Raw genomic sequence first — 17,981 nt, 5'->3', positions numbered from 1 at the left:
TTAAAAATGTTTCTTTGTTAATTCTCAACCAAAATCTGTTTTAAATATTTTCAAAAAACTATTTATTTTAATTTTTTTGTAAGAGTTTGATGGTTAAAAAATGGCTTCCTACCCCCCCTTCCTAATTGAAATCCTGGCTACGCCCATGACTAAGACTCCGGAAATTCAATAACTTATTTAATTTTACATCAATTTCTTTGAAGTTTTTAACAAAATATTCTTAAATTGTTAAAATTTGAGAAAAAAGACAAAAAAAATCTTAATATCCCCTCTCACCGCTCACTCTCTCCTTCATAATAGTGTAGAAATAATTGGTGCTCGCTTTTGACTTTTGACTCCCCACTCTTTGTAAGCACAATAACAAAGGGGGAAGTCCACCTTCTGCTAACCCCCACTCACCCCCCCACTCGTATGCTCACTCACTCTCTTTCTCTTTGTGGCACTTGCTAATACTATCTTTCTTACTCTTTTTTTTTTCGTTTTTTGCAGAGATTCGTATAGTCGAAAAGCGGTAACGTTGTCGTCGTCGTCTGTGTCGTCGTCTTCGTCTACGTCTTCGTTGTCGTCTTCGTCTTGGGGCCGATCGGTCGGATGGATGCCAGCAAGAGAGAGAGAGAGATGATGCCGGTTAACTGTTCAACAATAACATTGAACAACATTTAACGCTCAACATTCAGCAACAACAATCAAACGGGCTTGCCGATGGCAACGTCAAAGGCGTCAACAGTGTCAACCAAAAAGCTAAAACGAAAGGCTAAAACATTTATTGCATATATATTGCACAGCAAATGCAAATGAAACAATATTTCTAAATATACAAAAAAAAAAAAATATATATATAAAAACATAAAAAGTTTTGTGATACAAGAACAACAGCAACAGCAACAACAACAAACAACAAACAACTTTGTGCATGTGTTTTTTTTTTTTTTTGAGATATTTATACAAGAAGAAAGTAAATACAAAAACAACTTAAACAAAAAAAAGCAGTCCAACTAAATGCAACGTGTAGGCCTTCAACTGTGATCTAAATATATATAAAAACAACAACAACAACATAACAAATTAAAACGGTTAACTATCGTTAAAAGAAAATTATAGAAAACGCAAAAGAAACAAAAAGAAAAAAAAGAAACGAAAAATAAACTTAATTATTTACAACCTAAGACAAAGTTAATAAGATTTCTTCAAATATTTGTTGAGTGTGTGTTAATTTTTTTGTTTAGTTTTTTTTTTTTTTTGAATTTGAATTTGCAAAAATGTTCAATTCAAATATACCGTCAGCTGCTTTGCTTAGCATCGAGTCCAGCGGCCTTGGCCTTGGTGCACATACACCAAAAACTCCAGAAATTCTCAATTCATTGATTGCCATGACAAATCCATTGGATAATTTCAACTTTAATCTTAATAACATTAACAACAACAACAACAACAACAATAATATAAATAATAATAACATTAATAACAACAACAACAATTCATCAGTGACTAGCAGCAATGCATCCACACCAATTGTCAGTGTCAGAAATTTCAATGGCAATCAAAATGGACAGGTAAGAATCAATCAATTGATTAATCAAATCAAATCAATTAATAATCCAAATGGCAGCCAACGACTTAAGTCACTAATCGATTCCATTGCAGTCCTATTCACAGGATAGCAGTCATTCCAGTTGCTCTGCCTCACCATTGGATTCACCGGCAGGCGGTACAGCTACCACGCCCAGTGTGCAACAGGTGAGAGTCTATCTCTTTGATTGATCAAAATAGTATGTAGTTTTGCAATTAGTTGAAAGTGGTTGAAATACAAAGTAAAGCCACGTCAGACTTTGAGTTTTGCATTACTTTTTGATCTTTACTCATCGCTTAGCCAAAACTAGTTGTGAATTACAACTATATAAAGCGAAACAGAGTAGAGTACAGCTTACAACTTGAAAGTTTTCAATTTTGTTTTTAAAAGTCAGTCATATTATTTCGTGTAAAAGGTCAAAAAGTCCATAAAAATTCGAAAACCAATATATCAACATGATTTTAAAATTCAACTTTGACAAACTGCAACTCTGCCAAGAGTCTTAACGTTCTCATTAAAAAGTGATGTTTTAAATAAAACTAAAACCCTTAAAAACTTATATTTTGACCAATTTATTTAAACAATTGTACATTAATTTCATAATTTTTTGAAAAGTTTAGAAATTTTGAAATAATGGAAAGCTAAAACTGAGATATAACTTTTGAAAATCATTTCTTAATTGGCCAAAATACAATTATAGGAAAATTAATGAGTAAAATGATTGAAAATTATTTTTTTTTTAGAATATTTTGTTTTTTTTTTTTCAATAAAGTGTTGGCAAATTACGATAAAACTAAGATATAACTTTCAAAAATTGGCCAAAATACAGTCGAAGAAAATTTCTTGGGTTTCTACCCAATTTAACTCCTAATGGCTGATAAAAACTTTTCCATAAAAATCTCTCGAAATATAGTTTAATAAAGAATTATTGTAAATTATTTTCAAAAATTCTTGAAAACTGTAAACTTTTTTTTTGAGAAAGTGTTTATGATAAAATTGTCATCAGCTATTAGAAATGAAAATTGAAGACCTCATTCCAACAAGAATCGAATTTCATAGCCAAATTTTAAAACTCTTTAATTTGCTTATCATTTGTATAGATTAATAGTATAATTAATATTACGTTATGCAAATTCGATGTCACCTAAGCTCCCCAATTAGCATTGCAATTTGTGATTGCATTATATTTGTGTGTTTTGTGTGTTTTTGTTTTTGCCATTTTCTTTGCATAACTTTCAATTAATTTGGTTCAATTTATAAAATAGATTTCGTTCTAAAAAACAAATTGCATGGCAAATTAAGTTTCCGAGTAGTTCAATTTGTAGTTCAATTGAATTGACTAAGTAGCCAGTCAGTCGCTGACTTGAATTGCATTTTCGTGTGTCTTTCAATCAGATTCATTGAGTTCTCTTCCCTCTCTCTCTCTGTGTCTGTGCCTGAGTTTTTGTTTCATTCATGAGATTTTGGATTGCGTTTCTCTAAAGGAGAGACAGAGAGGAGGAGGAGGAGAAGAAGGAGGAGGGTTGGTGGTGGCGCCCACATACCAAACCAACCCACGCATTTGATGGTCCAACATCTCCGGTTCTGACCTGACCAGAGCAGCGCCAGTGAAACGTCACAATCGATTTGGAGAGATTTCAGAGATGTTTAAGTTGCATTGTGGGCGTTTCTCAATTGCAAAATGCAAGCAGAATTGATTTCACTTTTTTTTAGTTATTTATTTAGTTTGGTAAATGTATTTGTAATCTGTATCTGTGTTTGTATCTGTATCTGAACGCATCATCTGCACATTTTCTGTGGTTTTTTTTAACGTTGTTGTACGTGAGTGTGGAGGAGAATCACTTAACTGACATTGGCCTTAATGAGGCACATAACTATGTGACTCTGTGTGTCTGTGTGTGTGTCTAGTGTGTGTATGTGTGTGTGGGTGAGGGGAGGTGTGATAATACAGGGGAGTGTGCGGCAGGTGCATATGAATGACATTTTGCTTGGCGTCGGTGGCGGCAACAGCAATTAAAATCCGTTGGAATTGTCGCCGCATCCAGTAGATATATTCTCTATATATACACACACATACTTACACACACATACATATATGTATGCATACTCTGCCGCCAAACAATTAGAGTACATTAGTTAATATAGGCATCTAGGTATGCAAATTCTCTATAGAGTATTGAGTATTTGTCTACATTTGGTTTTGTTTTTTTCTTTCAGTTTGCTTTCAACTGCAACTAATTGGCAGGTGTGTAAATGTATGTGTGAGAGTGTGCATGTGTGTGTCTATTTGTCTGTATGTATGTATGTATGTGTATATGTGTGATTTATGATTATTACTTGGAAACAAATTTATTGGCAATTTGAGTGGCAAAACATTTTCTATTTTCCCTTTTAGTTATTCTTTTTTTTTTTCGTTTTCTAATTTGTTTTCCAACAAATTAAAAGAAACTTTTTCGATATGTCTTGAAACCTTCTTATACATTTGTTCTTTTCAACCAACCCCCCCTCACCCCACACCCCTCTCAACCTACCCTCTTCCACCTTTTTTTTGGGTAGCTTTTACTGCACATCGTTCGTTTCTGTTGATTTGGTTTTTTTTGGTTGTTGACTTAAATATTTGCACAAATGTTGCCAAAAACAAATTTATGAGAAAATGCAAAGAGAAAATTATAAAAATTGCAAATATTGAAACGTGGAACGACACAAACACACACACACACACACACACACACACACACACACACACACACACACAATGAATGGGACAAACAAAATAAAATGAAACGAAATATGCATGAAAAATTATTTGTTGCTCGTTTTCATGTGAATTTTTGTTTTCTTCGCACTTAAACAAATAGCCCAAACAAGCAGACGAATCAAGAGAAGCGCAAAGAGAAAAGATACAGGCCAAAAAAAAAAAGCCAACAAAAAAAGAAATACCAAAATAACCGAAACGAATTATTCATGAACGCAGAACGCAAAGTTCAAATGCAGCGAAATGCAAAAGGCAAAGAAAGGCACGGTCTTTTTTTTTTTTTTTAACGAGTTGAATTTTTCAGTTTCCATATTCACTTGGATACCGTTATCTATGTATGTATATGTAGCCCATTAACCACATACAATATTTTGTCCAAAACGAACTTCCTTGTTAACATTTTGCTTAGATTCGAAGTGAGGACTGAAGAGGAGGTGAATTTCATAAACGTAAAATAAAAATTTGCCAATACAAAAATTCTTCATACTCTCTCCTTTAAATCCAATACGGATTAAATTCAAAAATCATAAAAAATATGCTAGAATTAATGGAAATTTTGTAGAAACTGTTTTAAGATGGAATAATTGAAAAACAATGTTAAATCTTGATCAAGATTTGACCCGACTAAAGCTGGCTCAAATCCCAAAGGTTCAAAAGCTGAACCTTTTGAAATTTGTAAAAAAACAAAAAGGCTCAAAAGGCGAATCTTTGAAATTTCTAGTTGAAATTTGTAAAAATATACCTGAGATCGTGGATCAATCCAGGGCGATTTGGACACCACTCATAATATCAGTTCTTAGCACTTTATAGTAAATCTTCAAAGTGGATAAATTCTCATACTAACGAAATGCCGAATTACTCAAAATTAGTGAGACAAAAACATTTTCTAGATAGATTTATTTTAAAACATTGTAAAATCCTGTGGACTAGGACAAATCCTAAAAGTCTTCAAAGTCCAATCTTTACTCCCTAAAGTAGGCATTTGTTTTGAGATCTTGAGAAACATATGAAAAATAACATATTTTTAATAGTTGTTTTGAAGTGATTCTTAAAAAATATATTGAATTGAAAATAAAAAACTTAAAGCTAAGAGTTTTAACTGAAGTAAATACACGGTTTAAGGATTCATTGTAAGGTTTAAATTTGGCAATTAGCAAAATTAGAACTTTTGTTACGTTTACTTGATTTTCTTTTTGAATTTTTGATAGGGGAGAAGGAGGTTTGTTTTGTTTTTTTTTTTCTTCTTTTTGTTATTAGCTGTCAGTTTTACCACTGACAAGTTGCATTAGTTTAAGTTGCACAACACACAGAGGGAGACAGAGAGAGAGAGAGAGACAGAGAGAGAGAGAGAGAGAGAAGTAGCAACTGCAAACACATTTTCAAGAAGTCTACAAAATCAATGAAACAACCGATTCAACCGACCGACGGACTGACAGATCGACTGATCGGTCGATCGACCATATGGTCATATGGCTTCAGTTTTTCAGCTTTTCAGTTGTTTTTTTTTTTTTTTTTTGGACTCGTTGGCGCATGCGATTATTATGATTATGCGTTGTTGTTTTTCTTTATTTTTGCCTTAAACAAAATTTATTTATCTGTTTTTTGGGTCAATAAATAAAAGCGCAGCGTGCCTAAAATTTAAATGAAACACAATGCCCCGTTGGATTCAGTGAGCTGAAATAAGTGTGTGTGTGTGTGTGCGTGTGTGCGTGTGTGTGAAGCAACATTGAAAAGAAGGGCGCGTTCAATGGGCTGTGGCAGGCTGCTTGAGAAGAAGAAGAAGAAGAAGGTTGGGGATCGGTGGTGGTGGTGGGGCAATTCCATCGTCTTGGTGGCATCTGAACAATTTCTCGACCAGACAGCAAATAAAACAAAAGCAAAAGAAACAACAAAACATAAGAACAAGCAACGAAATTGAAAGTCAGCTCGTCTGACATTTTCAATGAGCTCGAAACATGACGAAAAAAAAAAAAACTACTAAGAAAATTAAGCAATTTATGTTAAAGAATTCCCATCTTCTCATCTTCTATAAAATTTGCCAACTATAATCTCATCTGTGATCTGTTTAATCTGTTTAATCTGCCTGCTCAATTGCAATTCCTGTTGAAATGAAAGTTGACAATGTGAAAAAATGATTAAGCATCTGTTTTCTGTTGTTTTTTGGTTGTTGATTGGGTCACCTCCCCCCATCCCTCCATCCCTCTCCTCACCGTCCGCCATAAAAGGCCAGAAATTTCGATGCAAGTTGTTGCATTCCGCCCACCTCACTTGGCACTTGTCCACAAAAAAAAAAAAAACGTTTTTGCAGTTGATTGTGATTTTATTTTCTTCAAGTCGGCAGAGTGTGGAGTTTTATGTCGTTTTGTAGGGCGTGTCCGATTTCTATCTTTCACTTAAATATAATACAAAATTCATGCAAAAAAAAAAAACACACACACACACAAACACACACTTATATATGTATCTAAAAAAAAGGTCGCTCAAGTAAATCATAAAATAAATAAACAAAATGCCGCAAAAGATTATCTTCTCCCCAATCAGACCTCAGACCTTGCCACAACAAAATCGGGCCACGAGGTTGAGATTTTTCTCTCTCTGTGTGTGTGCGTGTGTGCGTGTGTGTGTGTGTGTGTGTGGAATGTGTATGAGCTAAAGGGAATGTGCCAAAAGCTGTTCAAGTTGTTGAGTTTGATTCGTCATGGGCTACCTGGAATGGAAGCGTCAAAATGAGCAAAAAAAAGGGCGTGTATGTGGGATAATGAAGTACCCACTACCATCATATACATATGTATGTGTGTGTGTGTGTGTGTGTGTGTAAAGAAGGTACTTAAAATCTGTGTCAATCTGTGCGACAGTGAAAAAACTAAACCAGGGTTAAGAGGCAATCCGTAATAATCAATCCACAATAACTCAAAAAACCTTTGCTAAGAAAATGAGTTATATCAAAGCTAATTAATATTCATATTTAAGAGAATAACTTCTCATTTTTATACTTTTATAAATACTAGTTCATCCTATAGAGTTAATTCCCCACTGACCTGAAAGAGAAAAAAAGTTGTAAACTTTTGAGTTAGCTTGGCTACATGCAAATCAGTCACTAATAACGTATACGCACGGTGAGCCAGCTAATAACTAATAACATTCTACATAATACTTCAATGATTATTATAATAATAAAGGCTAAAAACTTGTACAAACCTTCAAAAACACTAAAAGTGTAACAAAAACTATGAAATATGTGGAAATTTGGCTAGTTTTCTCGGGGTTTCCGTAGGTTGAACAAAAAAAAAGGATTAAAAATAATACGAAAAAGTCATAAAAATTGATGTAAACTGATTGTTGTCGTTATTAATCGTTTAATCGGTTGAAAAGATTCCATTTTTGTACATCTTTTGTTAGCTATGTAGAAACGAGACTAGGACGATTTAAATATATCCTATGTATATATGATATGGGGAAAACTTCCACACCAAAGCCGCTGGTGAAACATTTATATCCATCAGATATCAGATCCGCTACTGATATATACATATACTAATGGTATCAGCATGTCGATAACGATATTGGTTGGATAGATATCGATAGTTGGCAATCGAGGAGAGAGGTTTTTTTGCTGGACGAGGAGGTTGCGTTGGTCTCGTGAAATTAAAAAGGGTTCAATAAGATGATTCTTTTGTTTTAATAAATAAATATGATAAACCTAGATACATTAAAGTGAATTGGTGTCAAGTTTTGGTTATTCTGGTCCAGTGGACTCAGGCGTTACATACATATACATACTACATATAGTTATTGATCAAAGTTAAACGCAAAGTAAGATAAGGCTTTTATATGTTGAAGGAAAAGAAAAAAGGAACTCCCGAAAATTGATTTTCTCACATTAAGATCAGTGCCGGATTAGCCATACAGATATAAGGCGCTGTTAAAATATTAAGAATCATTGAAAATAGATAAATTGACAAAAATTGAAACTGAAAAATTCGGAAAAATTCACAAAAACTCTTAACTTTGCGTATCGATTTTCAAAAATGATATCTCATTTTAATACTTTTCAATTTTGAATTGAAATGTAAAGAACATCTTTTTATCCTTTTTATTTAATGACATCTTTTGAATATACTAAATTGCTACAAAATTGAGATACATTCTTTTAAAATTGATTAGAAATTGGCCAAGTTACTGGCTGGAAAAAAGATCAGATTTACCAAAATTTTATAGCATTAACTTTGCAAATCGTTTTTGACTATTTTTCAGACATTGAAAGTGATCCTATGATTTGACTTATATATTTACGGGTTTGCTGACTGAAATCGGCACTAATTAAGAGATATTTTTAAAATATATTTCAAATTCGTGAAATACTTTCTGACCAACTACATGGCTAACAATAAGAAGTTGACTGTTTCAAATAGAAAGACATTTCATGTATATGAAATTTTCAACCTTGATTCAAGACATTTCCATTGACTTCTTTTTACTGTAAATGTCAGTTCCCAGCATGGATATTTTTGTATTTTTTGTGTTTTAGTTAAAAACTTATGCAATTTTTTATTTTGTAGTTGTGTAGCAGACAGGCTACCTTCTTTGGTTTTGAGTTTACAATATACACACAAAAATATATGTATGTATATGTATATTATTTTTGGGTATGGGTGACAAACAACTTTAACTCAGTTGGTATTTATATCTATCTCACTCTCTCTTTGTTTGGTCCCTCTCGTTTTTTCTGTAGACCTGTTCGCAATTGATCAAAGCTGGCCTCAAGCTGTCCATACAAAGTAAACGCAAGTTATCCACCTGCGATTCGAGTTCTGGCTCCGAGCAACCGAATTCAAAATGTTCACGCCGTGACGAGGATTGCGAAGAATCGAGCGATGAGGACGATAGTGAAACCAAATCGCAACCGAACAAAGGACTGACGCCCGAGGACGAGGACCGACGACGTCGGCGACGTGAACGCAATAAAATTGCTGCCACCAAATGCCGCATGAAGAAACGTGAACGTACACAGAATTTGATCAAAGAATCGGAAGTGCTGGATACACAGAATATTGAATTGAAGAGTCAAGTGCGTTTATTGGAAACGGAAAGGCAAAAACTATTGGAAATGCTGCAAACTCATAATCAATCATCGAGCTGTTTGCGTGTTGGTGGCTGTCAATTGCCATCGAAATTGCTGCAATCGCCGGCCATGAAATATTTATCCGAATTGGAATTGGATAAGCCGAGTGGTGAGAATGCTACAAATGGTAATGGCGGTGGTGGTGGTGCTAATGGTAATGGTCAACGTATGTCTATACCATCGATGGCAACATTTAAATTTGGTACCAAGACAGCAGCCATTGCAGCGGCAGCCTCACAGCAGCAGCAACAGCAACAATTGCCCAATGGTTATTGCAAACCTTCGCCCAGTCCTCAGGAATTTGAACATGCTGGCTATTTAAGTTCACCAGCTGGTAGTCAGGAGACATTAACGATGCAACAAACCCTACAACCCGCAAATAATATTAATAGTAATCCCAATAGCAATGCCAGCAATATGTCCGAGCAGCAGCAGCAGCAGCAACAACAAGTCTCTGATTATGTGCCCAATTGTGATGGACTTTTGGGTTTATCAAATGTAACAATAGTAACAACAACGCCCACAACCACCGCCCTAAATAACAACAACAATACCACCAGCAATATCAACAACAGTAGCAGCAACAGCAGCAGCAACAGCAGCAACGGCAGCAGCAACATCACCACCACCAACAGCAGCAGCAGCAGCAGCAACAATAACACCAGCAACAGCATTAGCAGCACGAACAGCAGCAACACCAGCAACTCAAGCACAACAAGTGCAATTGAGTTTGTTAAGAACGAGTTGGTCGACTCACAGAGTCCCTATACCACAGCCCTGAGTGCCGAACGTTTCTTGTTTGAGCCAAGTGATGGCTTTCCCGATATTAAACACGCTGTCAGTGTCCATCCGAGCAGCATTATCAACAACAACATCAATATGGCCAGCGTGGTGCAAAGTTCAAATAATAATAGTCATCATTTAATGGACTTTCATAATAATCTACATCACAATAATATCGTTAATGAGGGTGTTGGCGGTGTCGGTGGTGTCGGTGGGGTTGGAGTTGGTGGTGTTGGTGTTGGTGTCGGTGTTGGTGTGGGCATTGGTGTAATGACACCATGTTACGATGAGGAGCAACAATTGCTAATGATGAAGAATAATTGCTATGCAAATGATTTACTTGCCCAATTGACGGGCGATGGTACCGAATTTGTTGATCTGGATACTGGGGCAGCGGCATTTATGCCCAATGGCAGTTGTTTGGCGTGAGGAAGGGCCCCACAGCGGGCGGCAGGTGAACAGGAACTAACTATGATAACTTTTGATCAACGGCAACAGCAGCAGCAGCAACAAGAGGAGGAGCAGCAGCAGCAGCAGCAACAACACCACGAAGAGGAGCATGAGGAGGAGCAACAACAACAACAACAGCAACAACAGGAACATTTGGATCACCAAATGGCCGATGTAGAGGATATAGATTCAGTATGGACCAATGTGGATTACTGGTGCTAGAATTAAATTGCATAACAAAAACATCAAATTCAAATCAAGCCGAAAGAGAAAGTCTTTATATATATATAAATATATAAATACTACCTTTATATACCTATTAATTAAACAAAAACTCATCTAAGCCGCTTTAGCTAAGTGTTGTTCCAAAAAAACAAAAACAAAACCCTCTTAAAAGAAAAACAAGCAAAAAAAAGGTCTTCCCTTACCCCTCGAATATATATCTATATATTGTATATTTACCACCCTTAATTCCTATCCCCACAACCACACCCACACCCACACCCTCACACACACACACACACACACACCCACACACACACACACAACTTACATATGTATGTGTATAAAAGTCCGCCTGGAGCGGCTCTTAGTTTTGTGGCTTTACTACCTCATAAACAGCAACAACAACAAAAACTAACTAAACTAAACAAAAACAAGAAAAAAAATTTAACAAAAAATTGAAAAACTATAACTTTATCATTGATCATCCCAAAAAGCAAAACAACAAAACAGAAACAAAAAAAAAAAACGAAAAAAAATGAAACGAAAACAAGAACACAAATTGTACATAACCCTTAACAATTTTTATATATATACATATATATATATATCTTATATATCTAAATCGGTAACATTCCAATTAAGCAGAAGTTGCAGCAGCAACCAATGAAGAAGAAGAAGAGTCACATCCGCCTCAGTAATTATTAATTTTAATTCCTTTTTTTTTTTTTTTGGAAAACGAAATCTGTTTTTTTTTCTTTTGTGAAAATTTTTTTATTATTTGCAATGACATTTGATATTTGATATTGGAGAAAAAAATTCATATGTATGTGTATATTATTTTTTTTTTTTTTTTTTGTCTTAGGTCTTAAGCAGTGATATGAAATGCATAAAAATTAACTATTCGATATCTATATATATATATTATATTTCTAAGATACAAAAGCAAAGGCCTTAAAAAAAAAACGAAGAAAAAAATTTAAACAACAAAAAAAAATTTTCTGAAAATTGACCACTTAAAAATAAAAAAAGAAAAAACAAAAAAAAAAAAAGAAATTAAGAAAAAATATATTTTAAATAATATGAAACGAAAACTACTAACTTTTTTGTTAAACTAAAATTTAATATACAAAAAAAAAAAAACAAAACAAAATACAAAAAATAATTTACAACTTTTTAACTCGCGCCTTATGCCACAGTGGACGGAAATCTAAGAAAAACTGATCAAAAATATGACAAATAATAAAAAACAAAAAACAAATAAATTGAAGTAGGAAAAACCAAATTGGGTTTTTTATTTAAATTTGATTGAAAAGTGCAATATAGAAACAACAACAACAACCAATCAAAATGCTATATGAGTTCTATAAACCAAATACATATAAACTATAAATATTTCCATATACTTTTGAGCACAATTTTCCATGACTATGCCCACAGTTGATCACCCTAAAATGGTATATCAATAGCTAAAGTTTCCATACAACAAACTTCTTTCTATAAAACTAAATTCTAACCCATACATTGCGGCTCATAAGAATAGGTTAGGCGGTTGCATTATGCATATTTTTTATAATTTCTGATCTTATGTGATTCTTTCTTAATGAGTTGCTTTCCCTTGTTTTATTCTTCTATTTTTCAGAGTCTTATTTTTAATCATTTAAAGCAATAGCCATACATTTTGTATAAATTTTATGTGATTTTTTGAGTTTAGTTGGACTAATCTGAAGGATTTCTGTTGAAGCAATCTTCCCAATGTTGACCAAAAATCAAATAGTCGTTTAAATATCAAGCAAGAAACTAACCTATTCAGTTGAGCGGCATTGTATGTATTTACTTAATCCCAAAAATCTCTTATATAGCTAAGTCCAGTTTATACTTCAATGTGAAATCAGTTTTTGATCAGTTTTTTCTTTGGTTTTTTGTTTAATTTGTGGAAATTCAAGTAAACTGTGTCTTATAATGAAAAAGTAAACAAAAAAAAAAACAAAACTCAAACATTTTTTTCTATACATATATATATATATATATATATATATATATAAATATATATTTTTTAAACATATAAGTAACTGAACAATTGAAAAATTAATAATAAACAACTTGATGTATTTGTGTATGTGTGTTTACCGCTTTTCATATTAAATATATACACGAAAAAATAAAAAAAAAAAAAAAACAAAATGTTTATGCCAGTTAGCTGTGAACACCAAAAAGTGGCCTATCAAAAAAAAAAAGTAACAAAATTTAAAAAAGAAAGTAAATGGATAAACTAAAATATAAATATACATACATATATATACATATATATTGGATAAAAAAAAAAAAAAAACAAAGTGCTTTGTCAACATTTGCCTCGATTTGTACTAAAGATTTAAAATATTTATATATGTGTATATCTCTCTCTCTCTCTCCTCTATATGTGTATAGGTATATATGTATGTACATATATTGAAGCAGAGCTCTTCATTACCAACAAAAACATTCAACATAAACCAAAAAAACAAAAAAAAAACAAAAAAATTATCCCAAAAAAACCGCACGCCTTTTAAAGCTTTGGAAAATTTTGTAAATTTTGTAAATTTTTTTGTTTTTTAATCAAATATCTTACATATACATACATACATGTACATAGGTCTACACACATACATACGAATAACAATTTGTATGTATGTGTGTTGAGAACTTTACTTTCAGCTTCCAAAAATCTATACAAAAAACTTAAATTGAGCTCAGGTCAATATGTTCTTTAACATAAAGTTCTTGGTTTTTTTCTGTCTAAAAAAAAACAAAAAAAAAAAAACAAACATAAAATTAAAAAAAACAACAAATTTCTCTCCCCAAAAATAAAAAATAAGAAAAATTCTATTCAATGTTAAATGCAATCAAAAATCAACAACAAATTGTGCTAAAATTTATGTAAATTGTGTCCTCTCCCTTCCCTTTCCACACACACACACACACACACACACACTCTCTTTGTCTATCCATTTGGAAAAAGTAAAGAAAAAGAAAAAAAAAAATGGTTTGAAAAATTTGCTTGCAGCTGAATTTTAAACATTAACTAACAAATTATATATAAATAAAAACAAAAACAAATGCTAAACACAGTAAAATAGTTAGAAAATAGTTAAAGCATACAGTGAAACCTCGTTTTAAGGTACTCAGTTACACTCAGTGTACTCAAATTGAGTGCTTCGTTATATCAAGGTTTCACTCATTTCAGTCATTTCAGTTATAATGAGGCAAAAAGGACAAAAGATTACAATATAGCCAAGGATCTATTAAGACTTCTGTAGATCTGCCACTAATCGAAACAATCTCTAATAACTTTTCACACACAACAAGCCAAGAAAAGGAAATAGAAAAGATCCATTAAATTCCAAAGTAACTCAATGACTTCCAATTTCATTATTCACATAGTTAAACATCATTGAAACTTCTTTCCATTTTGATAACTTAAAGTGAATTAAAACTCCATTTTGAATAGAACTCGATCACTTTGGATAGATAAACCCCGTTTTTTTCTATATAGGTATACATAAATTTTAAAGTTACAAAAACTCTTCTTCATATCATTCTGTTTGGCTAGTAGTGGCGCAGCTTTTCATCTAAACCCCTCCACCCCCCCCTCTTTCCACTACCCACCTACATCTTTATCTGTTCCCTTCCCTCTCCCTCTCTTTCGCTCTCTGTCTTCGCCTTAACTTTCATGATGTTAGATTTTTAGTTTTTAGTTACTTTATTATTTTTAGATATTACAAAAAAAGAATAACTGGAAAAGGTTTTTTGCGCTACGAAAGTACCTGAACATAATAAATGAGAAAATTTTAAATATTTAATGACCAAAAACAAAACAAAAACTAATAATGTTGTTAACTACAAGATAACATTTAATTGAAATAAAAAAATAAAAAAAAATATATATATACATATATATAAATGAAAAATTCAGCTGCAGGCAAATTACTTTCTAAAAGCAAAACAAAAAAAAAAACCAAGAAAAGCACAGAAATTATATAAAAAAAAAAATATTGAAATTGCAAAAAAAAAAAAAAATTTATATATAAACTTATATTGATTAATGATCTATGTGTATATGTAAAACTATAAAAAAACAAAACAAAACACACACACACACACACACACACACAAGAAAACTAAAAAAAGATTTCCAATTGCTAAAAAAACATAAAAGAAAAACTCCCATAAACTGTGCTAAAAAACAAAAAAAAACCAAAACAAACATGAAAAGAACTAAGAGAAATTTGTATTATTTAAATATTTTTGACCAGAGCAAAAATATATGCGAAATAATTCTGAGAAGAAACAAAGAAAAAACAAAAAAACAAATATTAAAAACCAATGAAGATATATGTATGTATGTAAAATCCACACAAAACACACAAATCTAACAAAAGAAAATATATATATATATATGTGTATATATATATATATACAAAAGATTTACCATCTTACTTGAAAATTGCATAATTACCGCCCCATACCTCCCCCCCCCCCACGCCCCACAACCATCCAATATACCCCATACCCCATATCCAATCCTTCCTCAAAAGCATTGAAAAACAGAGCTCCAAACACACACACACACACACAAAGGAAATCTATGTAATTTGTATCTGTATGTATTTGTATCCACCACCTTCATACCAACCCCCATCCCTCTCCCACCACCACCAAACCCTTGCCCTTAACACCTATCAATGTGAAGAGCGTTTAACAACGATAAGAGAAAAAGATGAACAATACGCAGAATTATAATAATAATATTAATAATAATAAAAACGAAAAAGAAAACAAAAAAGAAAACAAAAAAAAAAAAACAAAAACAAATAAAAATAAACATTAAAGTTTAATATTCATTACAAAAAAAAAAAATTATAAGCCAATGTTGTTATTTGTGTTTTGCTTTCGAAATGGATATTTTCAGATCACTCCCAATTAATAAGTAAGTTTAGTTAGATCAAGGGATTAATATATTTTGTACTCATACGTAAGTATTACATAGAGCTAGTTAAGCAAAACTATCCAACTAAGTGTGTACTATACACACAGTGTATAAAACATATTCGGTATCTCATATCGATAAAGTCCTCTTAAACATTTTGACTATTAACATCGTCGAGTATGAATCGACCACCAGAATAAAGCACTATATAAAAATATGTATATATGTATATATAGGTCCATTGATACTGCCATTGATAAAGCCAATAAGTAGATTTTGTCTTGACAAACATTAACTCCATATGCAGGGTAATTCATCACTTTTACCTTACAGGGTATATAAGAGGAAAAACCAAACAAAAAACACAGGGGAACGCTGTTTAGGATGACGAAGGCAAAACTCTCTTTTTGCAAAGCAACGAAATATATCTATTTGATATCTGATTTTGATGATTAGTATCTCATTCGACGGGGAATTTAATTCACTTTCTTTCATAGTTCAACAAAAATAACACTTTAGAATCAATTATTACCATAAATCTCTGCTAAGTTGAAACACAAAAAAAAAAAAAAACTATACTAAATTTTGAATTGTACCCAAATTGGATTCTGTGGCTAAATTTGAAAATTGTGGTATCCAGTTCGATCTTACAATTAGTGTTTTACTAGACCTACAACTTTCTCCAAGGGTTCAAAGGTGTATTGTCAATATTTTAAATTTTACAGCCATTTCAAGTCCGGGCTTAAATTCGGGAGCCCAGCCAAAAAAAAAAAAAAAAAACAGCTAAGGCTAAGCTCACAAAACTTGAGGTATATAAGCTTAATATAATAACTGACTTAATACTGACTTAATAACCTCTATATCAAAATCACATTAAGTCTGGACTCCCAACTGTATGTCCCAAAAACTTTGCCGATTCTGAAAAGTTAGTTAAGCAAGGCGAAAACTTAATTTGAATCTCGATTAAATTGCCATTCATCCCAACCAGTCGTTGGATAAAGTCCAGATGTTGGTCCAGAAGCTTCCTTGCAGGGGATTACTGTTCATATATCCCATGGAATGGAAACTGACTGAGTTGCCTCCCTAAGGAGGAGCTCCTTCCCTGGTCAATTTGGATGGGTTAACCCTATTATGAGGTCACCATTTTCCCAATCGGACGTCTTGGTATTGTAACTTTAATCACTTTCGATATCAGCTCAAGAAATTTTATCCTAAATCCAATGAGTTCTTGAAAAAAATGTATAAAATTTCAAACTCTAGGCCGGTGGGCAGCTGCTCTCCCCTGTCTATACATGGCTCCGACCTTGCTGATTCTCTCTACATTTAGTTGTAATGGACTTGAAATATATTTATTTGAACTAAATGTAAAAGTTATATACCAAAAGAAAAAATATATCGATTCCTTTTGCACTTTTTGCTAGAACTTTGAAACCTTTTCTATCCAACTCGAAAATAATGAAAATTTGCCAAAATATTTAGAAAAATCTCTTAAAAAAACAACAATTAGATGACTTGCCTCTTTTATATGTACACTTTCAAAATCAAAAATCCCTTAGGATTGAAATAATTTTCCAAATTTCTACTTTCAAACTTCGACGTCAAGTGGCCAATAATATTAAATCAAATCAAATGAAGAAAAAAACAAAATTGCGAACCTTAAAGAAATTACGAGATAGTGTGGATTGGTTATTAAAACTAAAAAGTATAATTTTCTCAGCTTACTTTACAACGTTCTTAGGATTCTATTAGAAAAGTTGTGTAACAGCAATTTCATCCTTTTTATCGCTTTGATTCCTTAAAGGACTTGCGAGACATTGTTGATTGATTGCTGAGATCGTTATATCTCAGCTTTCTTTAGGACTTTTCAGAATCTGATAATGTCAGTCGATCTCAGCTTTCTTTAGGACTTTCGAGAATCTGATAATGTCAGTCGATGTTGAGCTTTAGGGACTAAATAAACCACTGGAAGGAACGCGTATTGCTTTCAAAGGATATATGACCTCCTTTACTACTGTCAGGACCAATTAGCCCCATTTAGCCTACATGGGTCAGGCCAGTCGACTATGCCTCACTCTAAGCAATCGGAAAACCCACCTCAAGATCAATTGAA

At 32.7% G+C, this 17,981-nt stretch overlaps 2 protein-coding genes across 3 annotated transcripts in view; both read left to right on the top strand.

Moving 5' to 3' along the window:
- The window catches only part of LOC6641119 (importin subunit beta), a 34,696-nt gene extending 33,874 nt beyond the window's left edge, over nt 1-822 (top strand). For both annotated transcript variants that reach the window (XR_006954330.1, XM_047011135.1), the window contains one exon: nt 490-822. The gene's annotated coding sequence lies outside the window, so the exon portion shown is untranslated. The remainder of the gene's footprint in view (nt 1-489) is intronic.
- Nucleotides 823-1,234: 412 nt separating this feature from the next.
- Nucleotides 1,235-11,090, top strand: LOC6641118 (activating transcription factor 3). The gene is made up of 3 exons (XM_002064022.4): nt 1,235-1,553; nt 1,645-1,737; nt 9,058-11,090. The coding sequence occupies exons 1-3, from the start codon at nt 1,260-1,262 to the stop codon at nt 10,657-10,659; spliced, it is 1,989 nt and encodes a 662-aa protein (XP_002064058.2). The 5' UTR covers nt 1,235-1,259; the 3' UTR covers nt 10,660-11,090.
- Nucleotides 11,091-17,981: the final 6,891 nt, after the last annotated feature.

This window comes from Drosophila willistoni (assembly GCF_018902025.1).
Source record: "Drosophila willistoni isolate 14030-0811.24 chromosome XL unlocalized genomic scaffold, UCI_dwil_1.1 Seg141, whole genome shotgun sequence".
Classification (NCBI taxonomy): domain Eukaryota; kingdom Metazoa; phylum Arthropoda; class Insecta; order Diptera; family Drosophilidae; genus Drosophila; species Drosophila willistoni.
Note: the sequence above shows the minus strand (reverse complement) of the source record. Positions and strands in the feature narration are given on the sequence as shown.